The sequence below is a fragment of the Aristolochia californica genome, unplaced genomic scaffold (genome assembly GCF_029961685.1).
Source record: "Aristolochia californica isolate CCGP_79_NKW_82.1479 unplaced genomic scaffold, dmAriCali1.0.hap1 SCAF_9, whole genome shotgun sequence".
NCBI classification, from domain to species: Eukaryota; Viridiplantae; Streptophyta; class Magnoliopsida; order Piperales; family Aristolochiaceae; genus Aristolochia; species Aristolochia californica.
In genome coordinates this window covers 1,977,223-2,002,153 of record NW_027182290.1, presented here as the reverse complement: position 1 = coordinate 2,002,153, position 24,931 = coordinate 1,977,223, and the positions used below count along the sequence as shown (strand labels likewise).

Genomic DNA, 24,931 nt, shown 5'->3' with positions numbered 1-24,931 from the left:
TATAAGCAAGCATCTTAAATAAGGATCCCTTGGACTCATGATTTCATTACAAGTTACAATACAGAATCAAATCCTCTGTGCATGTAAAACACAGGAATGAGCAGCCTTCATTTCCATCATTCTAAATTTTCCAGTTCTTGATTGGAATTCTCGGTTCAATTGATAACTGCCATTAATTTAAAAGAAAGAAAAGAAAATCCCTAGAAAGATAGGGAGTTCACTGGCGCACGGACCTGAAAATCCAAGACAGGTCAACAAACAATCGTTACAAACCAGGGTAAGAATGGGTTAAACGAGATTTGGTCAGTTCAATACATCCACCCAAAAGTTAAATAAATTAATTTTTATTTATGTTAGACTAGTATACTCACTTTTTGCCTTGTGCTGCATGCTTTGCTACAACCTGTTCTTTGGATAGAGGCAAGTAATAGATTCTTGGGGTAGATTTTGTTTTCTTGAAGAGATCATCAAGTGTAACAATAGGCGGATCTGGTTTCTTTGGAGGTGGTGGTAGAAGAGTAACCTTTTCTCTGGCTGGGGGTGACTCTAATATCGGTGGTGGTGGTGGTGGAAGAGAAGGTGGCGACGGTAGGTGCTGCCTGAGGGCATTCTGATGAGGAGTTTGGATTGGGGCCTCCGGTGTTGACGGCATTGTCAGAGTGCTTACTTGTGCTGGAGATGTTGGAGCTTCCAGATGAGACTCTACTTCCTGAGCATCCACAAATTCTGCCACAAGCAGACGTCCTCCTTTGGGAGGCCATTGCAGATTGTACAGGGCATTTCGGGTATCTATTGCTTCTTCAACTGATGAATACTACAAAAGGTGGAAAAAAAATAATTATTGAGCCTTGCCAGATTATTTAAACCACATGAAATACAATAAAAAATTAGTATGGTCACATTTCACAGGAGAATCCTAAAACCTTTAATTCATCTGCATATTCTACTTGTTGGCACAATTCTTTCAAAGAAGGAACATACCGCAAGCATTTCAGTACTAACCTTTCTAGTGGAACAGTATATAAACAATACTAAAGATCATTTACCTCAAGCATTTCAGTATTAACCTTTCTACTGGAACAGTATACAAAGGATCAAACTCTCATTGAGTAGATCATATATTATTTAAGAACTGAGTCAGACAGAAAAATAAGGCCCAAGAGCCAGTAAGTAATGATATCATACATGGCAGTCACTCATCCCCATTAGTACAACATGTTAATGACAACTTCATCGTTCTCATCATGCACTGGACAGCACTGCTCAGGCAACACCCAGACAAACCAAAAAAATTAAAAAAAAAGATCCATAAACAATAAGGTAACATTATCAAAACTCATCCAGCTGCTCTTGCCCTTTCAGACCTAAGTGGACTGCTGTAGGGATCTCACTAAAGCAATAAAAATAAAATAAAAAAGCAAGAATCATACTGTTACAAAGCAGTGAGTCTTAATATGATCCATCCAAAAGTCGGTCACAGTCCCAGTCTTTGCAAGTAGCTCCTGAACACCCTTCAGAGTAAATGGACGCAGAAAATGATCGATTCTCAAAAAATTTGTTGTTGGCTTCTGTGATGGTGGCACTGCAAGGTAAAATTAAATAAAAATGGAATAATGTCATGAGTATACACAAAATAAAACACCAAGAAATCAAAACCTTCAAAAAATAACAAAAAAGTTCTAAAAAAAATACTTTTTTGGATATTGATTACACATGAATTGAAAGAAATAAAATACTACACTTACTTACCGATACGCTCCTTTGGGGTATCTCTGCCATTTGTGGAGTTGAACCGATTAAATGTAAGCTTAGGAGGAAATGTATCATGAGGTGTACTTAATGGGGTCTGACTCAAATTTTGTGATTCAGAAAGTCTGAGTGCTTCAGAGTTCCATCGTCTCTGCCTCTTCACAGGCTCATTGTTCACCGGTGTTTCTTTATCTGTGAAAAAAACTTAGTGAGAGAAGTTCAAAAAAATGTAACATGAAACTAGTGGGACAACTCTTGAACTAGAAGCAGAAGAAGAACAAAATCAAGAACCTAACAACATGTGTTGAACATAAGCAAAACACAAGTACTACAACAATCAGACACTGCAACAGATAACTAGTTACTGAAAGATCCAGAAGTAATCGATAGTAAAGAAATTGTCTACTGTTGAATCACTATCATCAACTTAGTTCTTTGATCACTATACACCTATTATGTTTCATCAACTCAGGGATGAATACCTCTAAAAATAACAGAAATTATCAGTTCCACCTTTTTCTTGTCTATAATGCCAATCCACCATGTCAAGATCAATTGTTGATAACAACAGAATCACTATAATGGTTCTATTGACAATCTTGCCATTTATACCTTATATTTATTGATTACAACTGCTCCAAGAAACACTACTAAACCAATGACCTGAACCTCAAAACAAGCACAAAATAATTGTGACAATACAATCAGGGCAGGAATATTTTTCCGAATTTGATTTGCTAATGAGAGTTTTATTAACCTATAAACAGACACTTAGTACAGAAGCACGAGTTTTCACCCATACGATATCACAAAGAGATCTAGAAAGCTAACTACAAAGCTAAGTACATTTCACAAGACCTTTGCGTTTTGACAGACCAAGTAAAGCATTATCAATTGTTTCAGCATATGGACATCACACTTTGCATGTAATGGTTCTAATGACAATTTTGCCATTATACCTTATATTTATTGATTACAACGCTCCAAGAAACACTACTAAACCAATGACTTGAACCTCAAAACAAGTGCAAATAATTGTGTGCAATACAATCAAGCCAGGAATATTTTTCCGGATTTGATTTGCTAATGAGAGTTTTATTAACCTATAAACAGACACTTAGTACAGAAGCACGAGTTTTCACCCATACGATATCACAAGGAGATCTAGAAAGCTAACTACAAAGCTAATACATTTCACTAGGCCTTTGTGTTTTGACAGACCAAGCAAAGCATTATCAATTATTTCAGCATATGGACATCACACTTCTCATAGGACTTAACATAGGAACTAGGGGTTAAAAGCTTTTCAAGATGATATTCGTTGGAACTTGGCATCCCAAAAAAATAGAAGCATCCATATTCAAAAATCCAATTTCACTCCAAAGTTAAATGTGATGTAAAATACATGATGATGTGATAAGCATAATAAAAACGCATACAGAAATCGCCCCCACTTGGATTCTACTGATGCTTAAACCATTGCCCCCCCCCCCCCCCCCCCCCAAAATAAATAAATAAATAAAGAGATATTGACTGTCCAGCATCATCTTCAATCAGCACTCAAATCACCCCAACTATCCAGAATAAAAAAGGCAGCTACAGATTTCTTTCTCCTCCTTTCTGCTCTATAGTCATGGGCCTTCTTCATGTCATTACTCACTATTTCCAACAATATTTTTATTGGCTTTTCCTACAATCAACTGTTGTCTACAAAGCCTTACCATTACAAAGACAGTCATAGTAGTCCACAACAAGCTGGATGACTAATATTATTTTGCAGAAAGAAGACCATGACAGACAGAACAGTGCTATCATCATTAAGAAGATATATCAGATGGAAGAGTTCTTTAACTGTTTACTGGCACTAACAAACACAATCGCAATTTTATGTAGCCATAAAAGCAATTGAACTGTCACCAAAGAAAAAAAAAATTAGAAATATTTTCAATGTAAAATATAAACAGCAATTTTCTATGTAAAACATAATCATCATCAGTCATGAAAATATTCAAAAGTCAGAGTGGCAAAAAGGTAAATACATGAGACATATGTATCATAATATAGTTGCACTATGGCGTAAAAGATAAAACAAGCCTCACAAATGATACCTTCGAGTTTTCTTTTCTCAGAGGCAATCTCCTGATTGTTCTTTTCATTGAGAGCATTCTTCTTCTCAGGAGAGGAATCAGTCACCACATCAACAGAGCTATCCAACTTCAAAGCATGGGACTCGGCAATCTCACTTTTATCCACATCACCCCCATCTGCACCGTCATTTTTCTTGCTAGGGTTGACATTTGAAGCATTTATGTTATCAGTCATCCCTGCAGAAGCCTGATTTTCACCAGACTCTTGATCATCATCCAATGAAGGAAGAATGTCACCCACAGAAGGGGTCACATTGGATGATAGTTCTTGCACCACCTTATCCGGCTTAATATTTTCCAGTTCTAAACAGAAATTATCAGCATTCAAATTATCCTTTAGTTCATTCTTTTCACTAATTGATACATAAAAAGTATCTAAAACAGGACTAACCTTAGAGACCTGGTTATCATTTGGATCACCAAAAATGGAGGGCTTGACATCTTCAGAAGGGGAAGGGTTTGAAGTTTTTTCATCCTCTCTCAGGATGTCATTATTCTTCAACTCTTTTTCCCCACCAAGTTCTTCCTGGTTAAGCATACCTTGGTTATCAACTGCACTGGTTTCCATTGCCATCACATTCTCAGTTGCATCTTGAGCCACATCATTTGCATCAATACCACTACTTGACTCTAATTCTTGAACTTTAGCTTCCTGACCAGTGTCAGCATTATTAATATCTATGTCAACCATGGTGACATCATCATTAGCCTTTTCACTATTGCTTGCAACACTTCTCATAGAACTATCAACAGTTTGTTTATCAATCTTGTCTTCATTTGACATAACTTGGGACATTAAAAGAGGATTTACAACATCATTTTCCAATTTTTCTTTAACAGCTTCCATCTCACTCTGAATGGCTGCATCCAGTCGTCTCACTAGATCCTCCTTTAAACCCCTTGTCACCAGCTTCCGCCTCTTGAGCTCCTCCTTCAGCTCCGTCACCTTCCATTGATTAATGGGCCGATTGTCGAGCACCACGTAATTGGATGACATTCTCTCTTATTGTCAATGCTCAGTTCAAATTTGACCCAGATTCATCCTCACAACCCTAGCCATCAAAAGCAAACTTGATCATAAAAATGACTGAATGAATAACAAGCAGGGTGACCATGAATAATAAAAAAGAAAAAAAAAACTCAAATACAGGTTTTGACACAGATGCCAAAAGTTGAAATTAAGCAAGAGTCTGAAATCTCACACACAGCAAAGTGAAAAGCAGTAAAAATGCACAAAAGGTTACTACTAACAAAATGCTCAACCAGCCCACTATGCAACAAAGCATGCTTCATTTGCCTAAAAACAAACATAACTTTTTTTTCCTTAATGACTAAAAAATAAAGAATTGCCCGATAATAACCACAACAAGGGATATAGAAAAGAAACCCAAGGATTCATATAATGAAAAACATTTTCTATGAATTTTAAGCAATAAAAAACCACAGAAGGTTACTACTAACAAAACCCGTTATGCAACATAGCTTGCTTTGACTCCATTTCGTTTGTTTTTAGGCAAATGGAGCATGCTTTGTTGCATAGCGGACTGGTTGAGCATTTTGTTAGTGGTAACCTTCTGTGCATTTTACTGCTTTTCACTTTGCTATGTGTGAGATTTTAGACTCTTGCTTAATTTCAACTTTTGGCATCTGTGTCAAAACTTGTACTTGAGTTTTTTTTTTTTTTTTTATTATTCATGGTCGCCTTGCTTGTTATTCATTCAGTCATTTTTTTATCAAGTTTGTTTTTTATGGCTAGGGTTGTGAGGACGAATCTGGGTCAAATTTGAAGTGAGCATTGACAATAAGAGGGAATGTCATCCAATTACGTGGTGCTTGACAATCGACCCATTAATCAATGGAAGGTTGCCCGATAATAACCACAACAAGGGCTATATAGAAAAGAAACCCAAGGATTCATATGAGGAAAACATATTCTAAGCATTTTAAGCAATAAAAAAACACAGAAGGTTACTACTAACAAAATGCTCAATCAACCCGTTATGCAACATAGCTTGCTTATGACTCCATTTGCCTAAAAACAAACAATTTTTTTTTCTTAATGACTACAAAATAAAGAATTGCTCGATAATAACCACAATAAGGGCTATATAGAAAAGAAACCCAAGGATTCATATAAGAAAAACATATTCTATGAATTTTAAAATATGATACAACCTTTTTAATCGGAAAATACTACATGGTACATAATATCATTCAAAGAATATTATATACATTATATAGAAAACACGTGGTATATAATATCACTCAATAAATACTATATACATTGTAAAAAAAATTACGTTTCCATTAATGTATGTCCCTACACCGCAAAAATGCACCAAGTTAGTAAAGATAACAAAATAAGTTGAACTCAACCGACCAAGAAAACAAAGAGATAAAAGAAAGAAAAAAAGGGAATTAAAGGAGCAAATGCATTGACGTATTTCCATACTAATTTATTAATCTCCAAATCTTTCCAAATTCCCATGTACATCTGGCAAATTCAAGCCCTTCGTACAAGAAATAACCTTGGATACAACAAAAATCAAGAAGTAAAAATCTTTGAAAAGAAAGAACAAAAAGAGTACAAAAAAAAGAAAGAAAGGAAAACAAGAGAATTTCACCGTCTTCAAATGTAAGAACACTTTACAAACACCATTAAACATGCAACGAAGAGAAGCACAATCCTTAGCACGTTTCACAACACAAAAGGCAGCCATAACCTCCAGCCTTAAACAATAAAACAGAAAACGAAGAAACGCATTCAAAATTAAACAGGAAATAAAAAATGGAGACGATAAACCTCAGGTCGTTCTTTCCTATCCCTGGCACAAAAACATGGAACAACCAAAACATAAAGATAAAGGAAAATACGACACTGGAGCGAGAAGCAGGGAGAAGAGAGACTATTTCAAAACGTTTGTATAGTAAAATGAAAATAACGAGCTGAAAAGCCTAGCCTGCTTCACAACACAAAGGGAAACCACATTCACCGATCTTAAACGATAAAACAGAAAATAAAGAAACACATTCAACAAAACTCGAAAAAGCCCAAGGAGAACAAAATAACACAAACATGAAAACGAAACCTCACTTACCAAATGCAGCAAGAATAGAGGCGAGGCTCAAAACCCTGCTTCCAGAACAGAAAACGCACATTAAACCAAAAATAAACAGGAAAAGTAATTGGAGACGATAAACCTCCCCCTGTCGTTCTTTACAATCCCTGGCAAAAAAAAAAAAAAAAAAGGAACAAAGAAAAATAAACAAACGAAAATATGGCAATGGAACAAGGAGTTGAAAGAGAGTTTCTATTACCGCTCGTTTTCTGCAACCAAGCGAGGGACTCAAAATGAGCGAATGAAGACACGAGAGGGCTTTCCGACCGCCTTTGTACAAAAGTCGGGTCGGGTAGGCCGAGTCCGGTTGTCTAAACTCGAACAGAAGGAACTCGCCCAATCTGACCTGACCCGTTAAAATCCAGGTCGACCTGGTGGGTCGGAAAACCGTTATTCGTGACGAGTGAAAATTAGACAAATCAATCGCAGCGAGCCTTCAATTTGAACTGGTGTTGATCGTCAATTTGCAACTTCCACTCTAGCTAGAGGGAGAGCAGTGAGGCTTCGTCGAGTCCATTTACCAATTGGACTAGATTACCTTTAGCACACGGGAAAATATTTCTCCCCATTGACATGACTCAAGTCGATAAGTCCAGGTCAACCGGCTCAATGGTGAACTAGATGATTTGGTCACATAGGCCATTTTTTCTACTATTTTCATTTTAAACATTTCTTGACCCCATAGGGGCTCGAGTCTCATTGAACCCAATTCAACCAATTGATAACATTGAATATATCCCTCTTGTATTAGAAAAAGCCATTAAACAAAAATATTACTACTTTTTATAAGATTATTTTTTGAATATGACTTTATTAGATGTTGTACTTGCAAATGCAGCCAATTAGAAGTCATAGTTCTAAATATGGTCAAATAGAACTCTATATTGGTCCTCATAGTTCTAAACAAATGAGACTTCTTTACACATTTGATGATAAGCAATATATGAATCTTAAACTATATTGGTCCTCATTAGTAAATGTTGCAATTTTAACGCTATACTAGGAACACATAAAGTTGAGAGAAAATACAATGAAAGAGAAAGAGAGATATTTACTTTTCACGCAAATATTGAATTGCTATTTCTATTGAATGTCGATTCTCAGTTTGCAAACGGAAAAGAGCATCTGCGATCCGTCAGTTTCAAACGGCCTGGTTGAATTTCATATTTACTTGCATTCTTGTTTCTTTTTCTGTTCCTTTCCTTCTCTAGGTAACATGTTCTTTGATTTTAAGTATTTTCAAATTCAATAGTGAAATTGCCTTATACTGTTCAAGAACGTAATTTTTCTGTGTGAGTGAGCTGCAATTTCTGTTGATTTATCTTATCTCATATGGATCTACAATGGATGAAGTGATTGTGGTTTTGTTTTTTTATTTAGATGATTTGTTTAATATGAAATGTAAACAACGGAAGAAGAAAAAACAGCTTCTCTACCAAGAACAGAAAGAGAAGAAGTATTTCCCGGTAACAATTCACCTGACATGACAATTTACAAAACAAATACGAAGACGGTTGACTGTGTATTCAGAATCCACAAAGCGAGAAAGAGAAAACAGGATTGTAAGGAGCGAACCTGGGTCCGGCGTTCATGCCTGCAACAAAAGACACACAACTTGAGAAATTATTTGAAAGAATTCTCCATGGCCTGCCTCTTCCATCTCCTGATTCCGCTTCTTGAAAGTGAGAACCAAAGAATTGAAAAACAAGAAAAGCAAGACTGCGGTGAGAAAAGATTATCACCGGATCTCTTCTTTCGCATAAATTTGTTTCAGTCTCTCTTCATACACGGAGTGGCAGGAGAGGGAAATGGAACGAAGTGGCCACCATGGCCTGCTCGTCTATCTCCTTCTCCCGCCTCTCCGTGCATGGAAGACTGGAAGGCGAAAACAAGAACAGAGAAAATGCGTCTGGGAGAAATCTAAATCTCTGAGTCTGTGGTTGTTCGTTTTAATGAGCGCGAAAGTGGAGTAATTCTGTAAATATTGGAAGAGCATTGCCTCCCATTAGAATTCCGGTTTCACCCTTTCCTAGTTAAAATATTGCTTGACTAAAGCCTAAATTGCTCAACGCATGCTTAATTAATTCAATTTTCTAGGTAAAGCTGGCTAGATAGAAATAATTTAGTGGCTTTCTCTAAGAAAAATTGGTATCACTATCTAATTAAATTTTTTTGTTGACAATACACATAAAAAATAAGATTTAATTATCAAAATATCATGTTCACTTGGCATTGTCGATATGCCACACAAGTATCAAGTTGCTAGCATGATGCCTATAAAAAATAAGATTTAATTATCAAAATGTCATGTTCACTTGGCATTGTCTATATGCCACACAAGTGTCAAGTTGCTAGCATCATGCAGAGATTTAATTATAAAAATAGAAATTATCGTAAAAAACAAAGATAGATAAATTGAAAGTTTTTTTTAAAAATATGTAATACCTGGAAAATCGCTTAGGCTCTATTAGTGCATTTTCTAGGAAACATTGGAAAATTATTTTTTGTAAAGATATATTTTCAAGGATCATTAGTGCCTCATGTTTCAGGAAAATATTTTTTTAGCTAAAAATTTTTATAAAAAAATTATATAATTTTCTAGGTAAGATTTCCGGAGCCAAGAAGGTCTGAAAAACTATATGATTTATAATACTTTCATAACCAAGTAATTTTTCATGGTAATTTTATATTTAATATTTTATTTTACTAAAAATTTACCTTTAGGTTTTTGTGATGTGCTTTAGGTCAATTTTACAAGGTGAAAATGAGCATTAAAATACCTAACAAGAACTCCACCTGTGCCCTTGACTAAGCGTATGGACTGAGGTCCATTTTTTTTCCTTAATAAACATTAGCCAAGTATTTATGAGGCTTCCATCAGGACTCTCATGCGAAGTTCTTTCGGCATCATTCAGCGAAAACGAAATGAGAGGAGACTGTCACGTCAAAATTTTCCAGTCTTATTAATCTATGTAGAGCGGTTTTTCAGTTTTTCTTCTCGGAAGTCCTCTCAAACCGCCGCTCTCCCGAATCCTGAAACCAAAAACATAACTTCCTCTCTCTACGCCTCCTCCCATGGAGAGAACTAAACCTCCATAACTCCGTTGATCCTGCTGCGATCCGAACGGAAGTTTAGAAAGCGTTCCGGTTGCTTCGTCTCTATCGGCTATAGAGAGAGATTTCGGATTCTTCCCATCTCTCTGAAGAATGTCTCTCATGTGCCGCTGCTGGTGAGCATTCTCTTTGTCAAATAAGTTAAATGTGTTTGCACTGTCGGATCGCGTGATATTAACTTTGTAATCAGTCTTTAATCTCTCCTTGTTGAACTCTTTTGAGGCTCTGTTGGGCTATTATTGTTTGCTGCTACAGTTTGGATCGCCTTTGTGATCAGATGTCTGTTCGGTGAACTACTGCAATTTCATTGCATTGAGTCAATTGCTTTCCAGTTTATATTTTCCAGTCTCGCAAGTTTGCATTTCCATTATAGGAAAGAATTCTAGGGATCTCGAACTTTGTCCGAAGCTGGAACTAGAATCGTCACGTAGAATATAATCTATTGATTGTAATTGCAGCTATTTTATTTGGTTATATTTAGATATGTGGCGGTCTTCAATCTTGACGTGACATGCGAATGCAGTCTTTGATTGAATATTCCAATGTTTAAGCTATTATCTCGTTGTTTGGTTCTTCGGTTACAATACTTTTTAATCTTGTTTCATGCTCTTTTCTTAGCTTTTTTTGTGTGAAAGTTGAGTATTTTGTTCAACAGTAAAAGTTTTGGTCTTGTAACCGAATGAACCTACCTATCCTTTTTTGCAATGAGAAATAATGATTCACTAATGCAGCTCAACAAGGAGCAAAAATCATAAAAATATTAAAGATAAGAGAAAACAAAGGAAGAATAAAAGCGATAGAAAAAATGAGAAAGAGAAGACGAAGACAGTAAGATGTCATTCTTATTTTCTTATCTCATGCATATTCTGTGGTTTGCTATTTGTAGCTGCTATTGGGGCTTTACAATTTGTTGAATGGGGTTTAGCATAATGGTTTCTCCAAAGAGGGGTCAAGGACCTCATTTCCCACTATTGATACAGCAAGCCTCTGTCTACAACCTCACCCTTGATGAGGTCCAAAGCCAGCTTGGAGATTTGGGGAAGCCACTAAGTACAATGAACCTGGATGAATTATTGAAGAGTGTAATAGCTGCAGAAGACAGGCAGGTTAATCAGAACACTGAAGTTAGCACTTGTGCTATGCCATCTTCCTCTTCCACTTCTACTGTGCCTGGAAATGTAAATTTGAGCCAGACAGAGACTCAAAAAACTGTTGATGAGGTGTGGAAGGAGATTGTCAAGCAGGAAAATGGGAATGCCAGTGAGGAACCCTCCATGCAGAGGCAGCAAACACTTGGAGAAATGACACTTGAAGATTTTCTGGTCCGGACAGGGGCGATTACCATGGGAAGTCAAGGTATGTTGAGTAATCCGAGGTCAGTGATGAAAGTTGATTCTATGGATGGGGCTACACAGCCACCAGATTGGTTGCATTACCAGATGTCAGCCATTAATCCCCAGCAGCTGGCTTTGTTAGGTTCGAGTATACCTGTTGCAGGACCAGTTTTTGGGAACCCAGTATCAGATGATGTTTATGCAGAGATGCCTATGTCGGTGTCTATGCCAACTGCCAGTACTACTGCATCAGATTCACAGGCTGTGAGTGAAAGGAAACGAAAGTTTTCAGATGAGATGATGGAGAAGAGTATTGAAAGGAGACAGAGGAGGATGATCAAGAATCGGGAATCAGCAGCTCGCTCCAGACAAAGAAAACAAGTGAGTTTTTTTTTACAGTCTTAGAAGTTTTCAGGCAATTAAATTCATGAGATTGCTTTATGTATTTTCATCCTTCTTTAACCAAATATGCTGACTTTTTTTTTTCTTTGGTTAATAATTGTAGGCTTACACAAATCAGCTGGAGCAGGAGGTTTCAAATCTGAGGAAAACAAATCAAAGGCTTAAGAAGCAAGCGGTATAGAATTCAAACTGCAGTTTGACATTCATGTTGTTTTATTTTTTTGCTGTAAATACATAGACTATGGTGTGCTTTGTGTTACCAGAAGAGTGAATGCACAAACTACTTTTAGTACTGTGAAGTTGGGTCCAAGGCCTATCCCAAAATGACTAACCAACTTAAAGAAACCTCTTTCCCACCTAATAAACTCAAGATCTTTATACTCACTAATCCATGTGAGACTATTCCTTAACACTCCCCTTCACGTGTAGGCCCTCTTTTGTGGCTCTACAAGTAGATAATTTAGGTGTAGGCCCTCTTTTGTGGCTCTACAAGTGGATAATTTTAGGTGTAGGCCCTCTTTTATGGCTCTACAAGTGGATAGTTTTAGGTGTAGGCCCTATTTTGTGGCTCTACAAGTGGATAGTTTGGGTGTAGGCCCTCTTTTGTGGCTCTACAAGTGGTTAGTTTAGGTGTAGGACCACATATGAGTACCTACTTTGATACCATGTGAAGTTGGGTCCAAGGCCTATCACAAAATGACTAGCCAACTTAGTAAACCTTTTTCCCAACTAATAAACTCAAGATCTTTGTACTCGCTAATCCATGTAGGACTATTCCTTAACAAGTGCATTAGCATTGTATCTGGGAAACAACTTAGTCAACCTTAAATCTTGAATTGCACACCACCAGGTTTTGTTTGCTTTATCCATTTTAGTCATTTTAAACCATCTGACATAAATTTCGTGCTTTTCTATATCTTCTAGATGGAAATAGTATTTGAATGGAACATTTGTTTCACAGTTGCACCCTCTTTATCTTGTAGTAAAAGCATCGCTGGATCACTATGGACCTCATGGTGAAGTGGTTCCCTAGGGCTTTATCAACAGAATGTAAATATCTATCTTCTCTACAGAAAGATACAAACAATGGGCTTACACTGCTCAATCTTGTTGGTGGATTCAGCTTAGGAGATATTATTGAAGTAATATAAACTAGATAGGCAATTTTATTGGACAAGTCCCTGAGAATGGGAGTGAGTTGTGGATCAAACAAAAACTTGCTCTGAATAAATCTCTTTGGTTACCTAGACTCAGTAGTGTAGTAGAAGAGACAATTGAGGAAGATTTGTCACATTGAACAAATGCTAGAGAGCTACATCATAGGTGCATGCAAGAGGGATCAATTCAAAATGCTACAAGATTATTGTTTGACCAAGATGAGCAAATTTGTAGCAAAATAAAAGGATGATGATGGCATGCTTGAAAATGTTGAGATACATGTGTATAAAAAATAGGAAAAAACAAAATTAGGGACGAATATAGCTGCGGCATTTTGGACAATAAAACAACATAGAACCATTTACTGGGTGTCTTTAATGCAAGCATAGTACAACAGTGAAAAGCGTCTTGGCAAATTTGAAAAAACCCAATTTGAAAATTGAGCTTACCAGTGGGGAAGCAAGATGATGAAGGATCTAACATGAATGAGATAAGACTTAGAAGTTGCTCTAACAATTTGGCATCTATATTTTACTAGATATGTCTTTCAACCATATTCATCCGATATGCATTAAGTTGTTATATGGCAGAAAATATATTTAGGTAAGGATCAAGATTGTGATATTTGGATCATCATCATAATAAAAAATGACTTGGTGAAGTTCTTAGAAGCAACAGGTGAACTTTTCTTCAGGTCATGAGCTTTCATTCATGACCTGTTACCCAGACTTCAACTTAAAGATGAATTAATGAGACAAAAATTTGATTTGCAAACTAAATCGGCGGATGCTCATTTACCACAAGGACTCTCCCTTGCATTACCTTGTGTTTTTTTGGAGGGGGGGGTTTGCATGCTTACATTGATGGTGTAAAATCTATGTAAGTCAAGTCCAACATGTAACGTAGCAGCAATCAGGGCCAATGCGTTTGATGTTCTTTTGATGTAGCTGCTCTGCACATAATTTTCTTATAGTGCATTCGACCTGCAAGTTTATAATATTTATGTAAGTGAAGCCCCACACGTAATGTAGCTGCAATAAGGGTCAACGGTTGAGGCTCTCTTGGTTTAGCTGCTCTGCACATTAGTGTCTTCTCAGAGTGTGCTGAACGAGCAAGCAACACTAAAAATCCTGATTTTAGTATCTATTTACTATTTTCTGCTGCTCCAATTGAGTCCCAATTGATTCATAGATTCGCATATAAAAAACTGAGTTTGCCCTTTCTGTACAGGAACTGGAGATGCATTTTACATTGTGTCAGAGCCAAGAGCCAGCATACCAGCTCCGTCGATCGACCTCCACATCATTTTGAATTGAAGCTCTTTTCATACATTTAATTCTTTCCATTGATTTGTAGATTCCTTGAACATCGGCTTCCTGTTGCAGGAGAACTGTAAGTGAGAGAGAGAGAGAGAGAGAGAGAGAGATCTAACCAGATTATGCTCCTAGGAATCTTGTAGTTATTCTTTTTGTTACTATTCATCCAACAGTCACATTTCCAATTTGACTGTACTGAAAAGTGTGTAGGTTCTTTCCTTTTCATGAATGCTATTTAACAACATCTTGATGTATTTGTTTTTCTCCATTTTTCAGTACCACCAGAATAAAAGCTAACTTGGAGCTTACTGAAATCCTGTTTTGAGTACTTGCAAGTTCATATATTGAAGGTTACTTCCTTTTTATTCATTTTAATTCATTTTTTTTGTGGCTTATCTATAGCGCATTGGCTCAAGACCAAGCAAAGTCAACATGTTGAAGCTCAGAGAACTGGGATCGAGTCATGGCTCAAGGTGGAGGCCCAGCCTCGTACTTAAGCTTGAGCTCTGCGCAAGCATAATACCACAAGTGCAGTTTGACTTGCCAAATATTAAGACTCAGCCTAATAAAAACCATAGCTTCATTCAACTTCTTAGTTATATTTGGTTTGGTTTGATTACCCATTTTCTTTATTTATTTGTAATATTAGAGCTAAACATTATGTTTTAATGAATTATGTCCTTAGTAAGTATACAAATTATTTCAAGTGTTATCGTTATATGTTATTTATTTCTCCTAATTAGGAACTCGAACAAATCAGACAGTCGACACGTCAGACTTGCACGCCGCTCCAAGTGACAAGATGCGTCCCACAAAATATCTTACTTTAACCGAACACTCTTCTCACGTGTGAGCATCTCTGCGCAGTTACAGATCTTGTTCAAACGGGTAACATTAATAATGTTTTAAAAAGGGTTTTTCTTTGTTATTGTAGGAGCATTTAAACCGGAGAAGATGTTCTGGAGCGGCCTACGTGGACAGAGTGAGAAGGAAGACAGCCACGTGGCAAGCACTAGAAGGTGGTGGGCCCGGGTGAGGAATCATTTGCAATCATCGTCGTGGATTAGACAAGAGCACGACGCAGAGCGGAATAAGGTTCCGGGTAGAAACCCCAAAAGACAGCAGTAACGCTGCCCGGCCTCCTGCCCGGGTTTTTCTTCTCGCTCCCTCGGAAGCTGGACGTTAGAAGAACCTGCGCCTTGGCAGCTGCCCTGCGCGAGAAAAAGATGATACGTGATATTATCGCCTTGGGTACGCTTTCTCGTCTATCGTCAGACGTGACAATCTCGAAGTATCGAGTTTCTAGTTTGAGCGTAAATAGTGACTCATCAGCGTGGCATCCGGAGAGTGGGCCCATTTGAGCTCGCTGGGTCAACTTGTGAGTTGAGACTCAGTAGGAGAGTGGGGCTATCTGTGCTCGCTGAGACTCACTACATATATCATAAATTGTAGTACCTTCGTAGTAACACATATATCATTTTAAATCTTAATTAGATAGATATATTTAATTAACATTCAATTTCTCCTTATAAATACATTATCGCGATATCTGGCGAGACACTTGTTGAGAGTTCAGAACCAACAAAACAAGACGTCAACCGCAGTTCTTAACCAGAGCGGTTGCAAACTAACCACGGTTAATCACTGTTATACTCGAACCCCGCTCGAATCCATTCGTTTATTTGGGTGGATTAAGTCTAATTTCTCCAAATCATATCTTATTAAATTAATGCCCAAATTGCTCGTTTAAACTATTTGTGCGGGCGGAGCCAAACCACAGCCATCCCTCGCAGTGCTGCCCGGACTGACCGACCTGCCCGTCCTAGCTTCCCCCGTAAGCCGGAGTGAAAATCACGGGCAGTTTGCCGAGTAAAGCCTGCGTACTGAAGCTCCCTCAGCTTACTCCCTCTGAATCCGACGGCTGTGAACGAAAGGAACTCCCGATGCCGGATTAGTGACGTTTTAGAGGCGGAGTCGTCAGATCTGTTAAGGCTGCGCTCAGATCTTCGCTCCAGGTGAGTTGTGCTGCTCAATTTTGGAGTTCGGCTGGTGATTTTGAGGTGTTTGGAATTGGTTTTGTGTGAGTTTGGTGGTTTTGATGGAGTTTTTGGTCGGAAATCGTGAGAAATGGTGGATTTTTTTGTGTTTGTGTGAGTCTGCGTTGTTTTTCGAGAAGAGTAGGCTTGAATCTGTGGTTTGGACAGAAGTACATGCCGTTGCTCTGATTTAGGTGCTGTGCAGGGTTTGAAAGTTTGTTTCTCGGTTTTTTCTTGCTGTTTAAAACGTTTGAAACCTCTGTTGTTTAGAGGAACTATCTTGTCTGGGAAGAAGTTTTTCATTTTTTTTTTTTTCTGAGTTGAGGCGTTTGCACCGTTTTTTTGGGTCGGAAATTGTCATTTCTTTGGAAAAGAAGCAAAATTTTTGTGAGAAAAGTGGTGACTGTCCGGCGAGTTCATCGATTCCGGTAGGATTTTTGCTCTAAAAGTTCTATTTTTGTCCGCTTCCTACAAGATCAGCCGAACGCTTTCAGCTTTCCTATTTTTTAAAAACATTCTGGAACTTTTTGCTGAGAAAAAGTTTATTTTCCTTCAAAAAATACTCCTTTTCCGACGATTTTTTCCAGATCTTCTGCGTTTTCGCGATCTAACGGCTCTGAACTCGACACTGCTGTTCTCAGGTTCTTCGATACGAGATCTGTCCTTTCGGATGGCCACCGACGACGGCACGGTTGTGGTCTTCGCTCACCAGGGACAGCTAACGTGCGCCTTGTCTGGAATCCTCGCTTGTCTACTTGCGTGCGAACTGGTCAAATCCCAGCTCCCGACGCATGTAAGTTTGTTTAATGACTTTTCCTCCCCAACTAATTTTTAATTAGCCTGGAATATATTAAGAAAACCATGGTTTGCTCAACCGCTCTTTTGTCGTACTTTCGCTTCTTCTCGCCTTCGAAAGTCTTTTGGTAAAAATGAGGAAGAACGAAGAAGCATCTGTCGTGCTTATAGGCTCGGTGCTAACTTACGCCGTCGGAGTAACTTTGCTCCGCGATCCAGAAATGAGTATTTTTTGAGTTTTGGTATCAAATTTTCAAGGGTGACGATCGATTGGAGGAAACTTCTCGCTCAATTATTTAGTGAAAACTGAAAAAAACCTATTGGTGTGTGGTTTATTGTATCTTTTGCTAATTTTTTGGTTGAAAGATGCCTCCTTTGGGAATTATAAGCTGGGAGATATTCGAATATTCTGTTCTTTATCTTTTAAAAAGAGTTCTGTTCTTTATCTTTTAAAAAAGAGTCAGGGATTACGATATCTTGACAGTTGAACCGGTTTCGTTACCAATTCCTCTTTAGTGGATTGTTAAGCAATCCTTTGTAGTCAATGTAGATTTATTACTGACAGTTCAGGAAGCATTTGTATTCCCAACAGTCTGCTCCGCTTGGCTGTTTATGACATTATTTTACTAGACTGACGAACTGTCCTTTCTTTTTGCAAAAAAGATTATGTGAGTGTTCTTGGATAATATAAAAATGGTTTGTGATTTTACAAAACGCATGGTAATTAGATGCAAGTTTTTACATATTTCATCTATATTGTTAGTGGGTTTGTCGTTGTTCCTCCTTTTTTATGCCTTTGATTGAGGAGAGCTTGATAGAGGTGGCAGTGGTTTTGTAATTTTATAAAAAGGCAAGCTGGAAAGTACCGTCCAGAAATTTTCAGGGATGGCCTTACTGTTTTAGCTTTTGGTTCAGCCGATGTGGGATGATGGAATCCAAGGTTCTGCTCGTATTTTTTCTTGGGAATTTACAAGGGGTCCGTGGATAAACGTTCCATCCTTTCTTCTCTTTTTAAATACATATTCTAAAACAGAAAAAGCTTATGTTTCTAGAATGGCATGCACTGATTCATGGGTGGAATTAGATTCCATTTCAGCAGATTTTCAGTCCTCTTTTCGACTCTGTTGGAACTATTCAATCCCGAAGTTCATTCTGTTAATGCTACGACTTTCAATGTGAAAGAATCAGAAAACTATTTAACTTCTAACTACTGCACCTATCGTTTTGTCTGGAAGTAGTTTCAGGATTTATTTGGGAAATCAAGTCTTGATCCCAAGATGAAAGGCAGCCATGAGAAGGAAAGGGAACCCAAACCAGCTGATGCTGAAGAAAGTGATGAAGATGACGACAACGAGGACGGAGAAGGCGGCTTCGAAGGAGAAGGTGAAGACGAGCTCTCTTCAGAGGAAGGAGGGGGTTACGAAAAGAACCCCAACGGGAACAGCAGCAAGAAGGCGGCACCTCCTGCCGGGGAAGGCGAAGAAAACGGAGAAGAGGAAGATGAAGAAGAAGGCGATGATCACGACGACGAAGAGGATGATGATGATGAGGAGGAGGAGGAGGAGGAGGAGGGTGGGGAAGACGAGGAAGAAGCTGTGGAGGAAGAGGGGGATGAAGAGAACGAAGAAGACGACGAGGATGAGGAGGAAGAGGCTCTTCAACCTCCCAAGAAGAGGAAGAAGTGAGAAGAATTTTTACTGGATGATTCTTCTGGTTTACTCGCTCTCTTTTACTGCTGGCTGTAGCCGTAGGAAACAATATGTTAAGGGATGACTTCCCGCTTATGATGGGGTTTATTTAGAATCACTGTTATCTATGTAACTGGAGAGGATATTTAGAGCTTTTAATTCCCGGCAACAAGCTTAATGAGCCAAAGGTTGTTCCCACTTTTGTTAATTTTATTAAAAATCAACTACTACTGTTTAGGTTACTCTCGTTTGTTGTGCATTTCAGAATTTTCGCGTTCTTGAATTGATCAGAAATTTGCAGATTTACCCATATAATTGATGCTTAAATTAAAGCTCAAGAACTTGTGGAAGGATGGGTGAGGTAAGACTGGGTCAAGGTAGACATGAAATACAATATATTCAATTACATAAACTAGAGATATATAATCAGCAGTAGTTAGGAATAACTATTCAAATATTATATCATGTGAATCTTAAGGTTTTTATTTAATCAACTAAATATTATATAAATTATGAAAATTTTGATAAAAATTAATACAATTTTTATAATTAAAAAAAGATAGCAATCGCGACGTCTGGGTGGTGTAGTTGGTTATCACGCTAGTCTCACACACTAGAGGTCCCCGGTTCGAACCCGGGCTCAGACATGATATATTTTTTTTTCATTCAGGTCCACCATCCAATTGATAAAGAATAACGTGTATGACCCGTTTGAGCAATAAAAACTTTTAGATTCGTGAATATTTATTTATTTATTATATATCATTTTCTATGGAAATTAAGAATAATATATTAATTATTAAAATAATTATTTAGAATAGAGATTTGACTCAACTCGGTGAAATCCGGATAGGACTTGACCCATTCAATCGTTCGACGGTTGGTGAAAGATCTATTTGAACTTTTGATGGTCGATTGACTCAGTATTTAACAGTAGTTTCTCTAAAGCGGGTGAAGGACTATGCACCCCTCCCCACCCAAAAATAAATAATAATAATAATAAAATGAATTAATTAATATAGGTGGTTTAGTGATTTATTAAAAAAAAAATTTGACTAATGCCGAAGCAACAGCAATCCGTCCTCTGTCCTTTCTGAAGCTAAACAAATGTCCGTTCGACTTCGAGCAATGTTACGGGTGTAGTCGATAGTTGCTGTATCCCATTGAGGGTGAGGCTCAGGGTAATTTGGTAATTGAAGAAAGCTCCAATCGATCAAAACTAGGGAGACTGCAGGCTTCAAGTATGCAATTGCAAACCAGAGAGAGCAATTGTAGTGCTTGAATCCATGGGTTTCTTCTCCATTTGAATCTCATCGTCTCTAATTTGCATCGAAGGTCGCACATGGCGGATCCTGCTAGTTCTCCTTTGATGGCGCCGTCTCCGATGCCTGAACCGAGCGAAATTGATCTTGAAGCCGGGCCGGGCGAGCAAATTCAATGCAGAATCTGTCTCGAGACGGAGGGTAGCTTTCGCATGTACTTAACTGAGTTTGAAGCTGATGCTCATTTTATGAAGGGATTATTGAGCCTTCACTTTTTTCAAAATTCGAACATGGGGCTGTTTTCATAGTCTATATTTTACTCTTTATCGTATTTTTTAGTGAGTATGTTTATAGGAAAGCTAGAAAGATGTTCAAATTGAGGTGCATGGCATGCTAGTTACTTGCATACTCGTTTTCTACTGTCCTCTTTAAAATTTATTTTGCTTGTTGAAATGGGGGCAATGGATTACTGATAATTCTAAACTATCTGAATTTCTTTTTGCTGTGCATGAAGAATAACATTAGGCGTTTGACCAGTTATGGTGATCGCGACATTGTTTTAGAGAACCATGCCAGAAAACTGTGGTTTCAAGTCAATTTGAGAGAAATGAGTTAAGGCAATCAAAATAGAAGGGTGTACTGGTTTTATCTGGATGTGATCTCTGCATTTTATTTCGTAGAGATTTGAAACATAACAATTTCGTATTCTAAAACTTATCTAGATTCCAAATTAGAATTGGATCTCTGGCTTACTTAATAGAAACTAGAGCGTTCAAAATTGTTATAATAGAAAGAAAAATTACGGGTGAAAATTCAAAACATTGTAGTGATGTTTTGCGATGTTCTTTTTTTCTGTTTTCTTCCATACACATGCAAGTGTAATTGACTGATGGTTCTTATTTAGGCAGTTATGTTGGTTATACCTTTTTTTTTTCTGAAGGCATGTTTATTGTTCCTTTTGTTGTTTTGTTATGTTAATTTTGTTATATGAATATATTTGTGTACTTTCTGTTACTACCTTTATGAACCTACACTCTCTGGAATATGTTTCTTTAGAAATTATGTTGTAATATAGAACTTTGCTCGGTGGATAGCCTCGATCAAATGGGAAAAGAGACATGTTTTGACACTTCGTTATGAAACTATTATCTCTTGATTTCTAGGTGACCAGAGTATTTGTCTTTGTTTTTTGCAGGCAGGGATTTTATTGCACCTTGCAAATGTAAAGGAACCTCAAAGTATGTTCATCGTTCATGTCTGGATCACTGGCGAGCTGTTAGGGTTTGTACTATTTTAACTGTCTTATATAGAAATGTGTAGATTAGTACCAATTGATGGACAATATTTGTTTTATTGCATTCTGGTCAAGTCTTTGCTCATGTTTGGGTTTTGACTTTACCTGCTTGTCATCTGAAGGGGAGCATGCTTTTCTGTGATGTCTGTTGTGTTTGTTTGGTTTGCTCCCTTTTCCCCTTTGTTATTAATCAGATCACACAACTTCCATTGTGCAGGAAGGATTTGCATCTGCTCACTGTACAACTTGCAAGGCTCCTTATCACCTCAGAGTGCATTTCCCTGCGGATAGAAAGTGGAGAACCCTGAAATTTCGCTTTTTTGTCACAAGAGACATAGTATTTATCTTTGCAGCTGTTCAGTTTGTGAGTTTTCGTTTTTTTCCTTCTTCCATGTTCTTTTTTTTTTATATTTTAATTCATCAAGTATGTAACTTAGCCATTTTTTAACATGTACACAATATATATTTTATTTTACTGTTCAGGTGATTGCTTCATTGGCATATTTAGTGTATCTGATTGATACTTATCAGCAAAGCTGGCTGCGGCTAGTCTGGGGTTTTGAAAGTGAGCTAAGTTTCTACTACATAAGTGGTAAGTTTGGAGATATTGAATATGTGGCTTAATCTAATATATAATTGAAGTCTTTCTTGTTTTGAGATTGCTTTCTTTTCTTTGTTATTTTCCTTCTGTCGTTTGAAGCTTGTATTCTTTCATAATAGCTTGCAATTTATTTTTTAATGGTGATTTTTTTTATTGAAACAGAGAGAGGAGGAGAAGAATGAGAGTAAAAGAGTCCAGATAAGGACTAGGAAGAATGTTTTGTACCAACATCGTAGGGATATATGATATAGAGTTCTTTTGGATGCACACGTAACAGAATCCCGAAATTCAGACTTAAAAAACGACCTATAATGAAGCTTTGTAAGTGTGGACTTTATAGTTTTGTGACAGAATTGCTATGTAGAGATGGAGGAAAAGCTATATCATGTATAGAACTACTGATCTCGACCGTATGGGCCCATTTAAGTATAGGCTTGATATGTATATATTGTGAGGATTTTACCCATTCATATGTAATGATTAAAGATTTAATGAGCTTGCTGTTGCTGATTGTTGCAGGTGCACTGTTGTTTTTCGCTCTGCTCGGACTCTCTGGCTGCTTCATAACCTGTTATGATAGAAGAGTGCGCAGTGATCTGGCTCAACCATGTCGAGAACTGTGTCTCTGTTGCTGTCAACCCGGGTAACTTTCAGAATTCTTTCCTTCGCATATGTTCTGTGCACATTTACTTCCCATTGTCTTTTGTTTTGAGATCAATCTTATCTTTTGATTTGGTTTGAATCTTTTCTTTTAACAAAAAGTATCATTTGATTCTGGTATTCTGGAAAAGGTTAATGATTCAGAGTCTAAGCTATTATTCAGAAAATCATCGTCTTGTATTAGAAATACAAAGAGTATGAGAAATGGATTTTCCTTTGGAGTTTGGATGCTTGAATCAGTTTCATTGCTATTGGGTTACAGGACACTTTAACTTTACAGTATTGAAAGTCATTGTTGTATATTTGTCTTGCTTCAAACCACTGAAAACACTATGACGGATCATGTTATGCTTCTTATCCTGCAGAATGTGTGCTGACTGCCATTTACCTGGGACCCTCTGTATGTGGACTGATTGTACCACATGCTTTGAGAGTTGTGCGAGTGCAGCAGGTGAATGTGGTTGTCTTGGAGGAGCTGGTGAAGCCGGATTACCTTTACTACTTATCATGGGTTTAATTGTGCTAGGACTCTTCACTGTCATCGGGATATTCTACAGTATGTTAGTGGCTACCATGGTGGGACAAAGAATTTGGCAGCGGCATTATCATATACTTGCTAAAAGGATGCTAACAAAAGTGAGTTTTTTTTCTTCGTTTTTTGGAATGATTAAAGTGAGGTGGCATTGGCTGAAATTCAGTTTTGTCTTATTAAACATAGTTTGGACTTCAAAAAATTTCTTAGAGCACCTTCACTCCACTTGGAGCAAGAATGCTCTTCAACTGGTGATAGGAACTTAGCAAAGATTTTGTTGAGGTCCACTATGTCATCTAGAAGAAGCCTTAAATCCACCTACAGAAGGTTTCATTCCTAGGAAAAAATGACTGTCATTAACACTGAGTATTCCTATTGGTCAATACTTATTTCTATGCTCTTTTTTGTCATTTTACATGGAAGCACGTTCAAATATTATCAAGCTATTTGCTTTTATTGTAGAAGTTGCTCCATTTCTATCTTAATCTGCTTTCAACCCTTGAAACTTGCATTGCCTTCTATCTTAACTGTTGGAATCAATCAACCTGATACTATCTCTGTATGATGGAGCTGCAAGTATTTGTGAGCCTGGAATTGTGAAAAGTTTATATTATGATCACTTTTCACTTTCAGTATTTGCTATGTTTTAAGTTGCCAGTGTCAATACTAATCAGTTGGAAGTCCTTGAAAACCACCGATTCGTGTCAGGAGTATGTTGTTGAGGATGTAGATGGTGAGATGACTGACGGGGAATGGAATCCTCCACCTCTGGCACCAGAGCATGTTCAGCAATTGAAGACCCTCGGGTTGCTCTAATCAAGTTCATCTCATAGCATCGGCACAACTGAAGAGGTATATAGATCCATCATACCAACCTCTTTGTAGCATGATTTCATTTGGGAGGTCAATATGAGAGGGTTGGATTTCTATATACAGTTTTAAGACTCGTGTAAATGCTCCCTGAAATTAGAAACATATACACAACAGCATCATAGTCATTGTCCATACCCTTTCCTGGTGAATATTTTCATTGCAAATATCTGATTACAGATTCAAGAAAAAGTTTCACTGTCCATATCAAGAAGACTCAAAAAATGTTTATGAAATTCACTTTAGTGATAAGAGTTTACGGGCAAAGTGGTATGTGACTCTGTCCTGTTATTCTGTGGATTCTCTTTCTGTTAACGTTGAGAACATTCTCTCTCTCTCTCTCTCTCTCTCTCTAATCCATTGCATGCTGAGGCAGTTAAAGAAGTCACCTAAAAAATTTGTAGATCACTTTGCAAGAACTACTTATTCTTAAAGGTTCGGTCTTCAGTATAGAAGATACCTCAAATCATGAGCAATTTGTTCGGATTATCCAGCAGAGAGATTTGCTATTGTGGTTCCATTCTTGCTGATCATATGGCCACAGAGGCAGCAAGTTCTTAGTTAAAAATCATTGTAAACGATGCCCTGAAGACATTCTTCTCCTATAACCTACCAAAGTACAATGGACTCGGGAATTATTTACCACGTTAAAAAATGGATAAGAAGAGCAACAGGGAAAAATAGAGTATTAAAAAGGGTGCTTGATGGGAATTACAGTGGATATTGACAGAGTAAATGGCAACTGTATAGAACATCTTCAATTAAATAAGAGTAAGAGTCTCAAGAAAATTCTTAAAAAGGTGGCATACATAGGCTGAAATTGTTTAGAGCAAGAAATCCTGAAAGTTAGCATG

The 24,931-nt window shown here is 37.5% G+C and overlaps 4 protein-coding genes and 1 non-coding gene across 8 annotated transcripts; 4 read left to right on the top strand and 1 right to left on the bottom strand.

The window, feature by feature from the left end:
- LOC137941247 (uncharacterized) lies at nucleotides 1–7,243 on the bottom strand. 2 transcript variants are annotated; one of them, XM_068786572.1, is made up of 8 exons: nucleotides 7,215–7,243; nucleotides 6,995–7,122; nucleotides 4,288–4,948; nucleotides 3,858–4,083; nucleotides 1,750–1,941; nucleotides 1,431–1,582; nucleotides 372–814; nucleotides 1–233 (listed from the first exon to the last, which is right to left on the bottom strand). In XM_068786572.1, the coding sequence occupies exons 3-8, from the start codon at nucleotides 4,891–4,893 to the stop codon at nucleotides 218–220; spliced, it is 1,635 nt and encodes a 544-aa protein (XP_068642673.1). In that variant the 5' UTR covers nucleotides 4,894–4,948; nucleotides 6,995–7,122; nucleotides 7,215–7,243; the 3' UTR covers nucleotides 1–217. The 2 variants fall into 2 exon arrangements, with proteins under 2 accessions (XP_068642673.1, XP_068642672.1); XM_068786571.1 differs by having other exon boundaries at nucleotides 3,858–4,948.
- A 2,804-nt stretch (nucleotides 7,244–10,047) lies between these two features.
- LOC137942155 (ABSCISIC ACID-INSENSITIVE 5-like protein 2) lies at nucleotides 10,048–14,432 on the top strand. The gene is made up of 4 exons (XM_068787847.1): nucleotides 10,048–10,245; nucleotides 11,016–11,844; nucleotides 11,969–12,040; nucleotides 14,254–14,432. The coding sequence occupies exons 2-4, from the start codon at nucleotides 11,044–11,046 to the stop codon at nucleotides 14,332–14,334; spliced, it is 954 nt and encodes a 317-aa protein (XP_068643948.1). The 5' UTR covers nucleotides 10,048–10,245; nucleotides 11,016–11,043; the 3' UTR covers nucleotides 14,335–14,432.
- Nucleotides 14,433–16,093: 1,661 nt separating this feature from the next.
- On the top strand, nucleotides 16,094–19,100 carry LOC137941884 (uncharacterized). Of its 2 annotated transcripts, none has more exons than XM_068787493.1 (3): nucleotides 16,094–16,354; nucleotides 17,017–17,168; nucleotides 18,409–19,100. In XM_068787493.1, the coding sequence occupies exons 2-3, from the start codon at nucleotides 17,046–17,048 to the stop codon at nucleotides 18,853–18,855; spliced, it is 570 nt and encodes a 189-aa protein (XP_068643594.1). In that variant the 5' UTR covers nucleotides 16,094–16,354; nucleotides 17,017–17,045; the 3' UTR covers nucleotides 18,856–19,100. The 2 variants fall into 2 exon arrangements, with proteins under 2 accessions (XP_068643594.1, XP_068643595.1); XM_068787494.1 differs by lacking the exon at nucleotides 16,094–16,354 and adding an exon at nucleotides 16,715–16,803.
- Nucleotides 19,101–19,431: 331 nt separating this feature from the next.
- Nucleotides 19,432–19,505, top strand: TRNAV-CAC (transfer RNA valine (anticodon CAC)). The gene has a single exon. It is a non-coding gene; the product is annotated as a tRNA-Val (tRNA).
- Nucleotides 19,506–20,119: 614 nt separating this feature from the next.
- LOC137942001 (uncharacterized) lies at nucleotides 20,120–24,344 on the top strand. 2 transcript variants are annotated; one of them, XM_068787661.1, is made up of 7 exons: nucleotides 20,120–20,321; nucleotides 21,316–21,401; nucleotides 21,632–21,778; nucleotides 21,898–22,006; nucleotides 22,535–22,658; nucleotides 23,041–23,311; nucleotides 23,916–24,344. In XM_068787661.1, exons 1-7 carry the CDS (start codon nucleotides 20,201–20,203, stop codon nucleotides 24,021–24,023), a joined length of 966 nt encoding a protein of 321 aa, XP_068643762.1. In that variant the 5' UTR covers nucleotides 20,120–20,200; the 3' UTR covers nucleotides 24,024–24,344. The 2 variants fall into 2 exon arrangements, with proteins under 2 accessions (XP_068643762.1, XP_068643761.1); XM_068787660.1 differs by having other exon boundaries at nucleotides 23,889–24,344.
- The last annotated feature ends 587 nt before the right edge of the window (nucleotides 24,345–24,931 follow it).

Bases quoted from the DNA above. Each gene is read 5' to 3' on its own strand.
- LOC137941247 (XM_068786571.1), bottom strand. From the start codon at position 4,893: ATGTCATCCAATTACGTGGTGCTCGACAATCGGCCCATTAATCAATGG. The intron at 1,942-3,857 runs GTATCATTTGTG...TTTTTTTCACAG, and splicing joins TGAGAAAAGAAAACTCGAAG to ATAAAGAAACACCGGTGAAC. The intron at 815-1,430 runs GTATGATTCTTG...CACCTTTTGTAG, and splicing joins AGACTCACTGCTTTGTAACA to TATTCATCAGTTGAAGAAGC.
- LOC137941884 (XM_068787493.1), top strand. From the start codon at position 17,046: ATGGCCACCGACGACGGCACGGTTGTGGTCTTCGCTCACCAGGGACAG. The intron at 17,169-18,408 runs GTAAGTTTGTTT...GTCTGGAAGTAG, and splicing joins AATCCCAGCTCCCGACGCAT to TTTCAGGATTTATTTGGGAA.
- LOC137942001 (XM_068787660.1), top strand. From the start codon at position 20,201: ATGGCGGATCCTGCTAGTTCTCCTTTGATGGCGCCGTCTCCGATGCCT. The intron at 22,007-22,534 runs GTAAGTTTGGAG...TGATTGTTGCAG, and splicing joins AAGTTTCTACTACATAAGTG to GTGCACTGTTGTTTTTCGCT. The intron at 23,312-23,888 runs GTGAGTTTTTTT...ATCAGTTGGAAG, and splicing joins CTAAAAGGATGCTAACAAAA to TCCTTGAAAACCACCGATTC.
- LOC137942155 (XM_068787847.1), top strand. From the start codon at position 11,044: ATGGGGTTTAGCATAATGGTTTCTCCAAAGAGGGGTCAAGGACCTCAT. The intron at 11,845-11,968 runs GTGAGTTTTTTT...TAATAATTGTAG, and splicing joins GCTCCAGACAAAGAAAACAA to GCTTACACAAATCAGCTGGA. The intron at 12,041-14,253 runs GTATAGAATTCA...CTTTCTGTACAG, and splicing joins AAAGGCTTAAGAAGCAAGCG to GAACTGGAGATGCATTTTAC.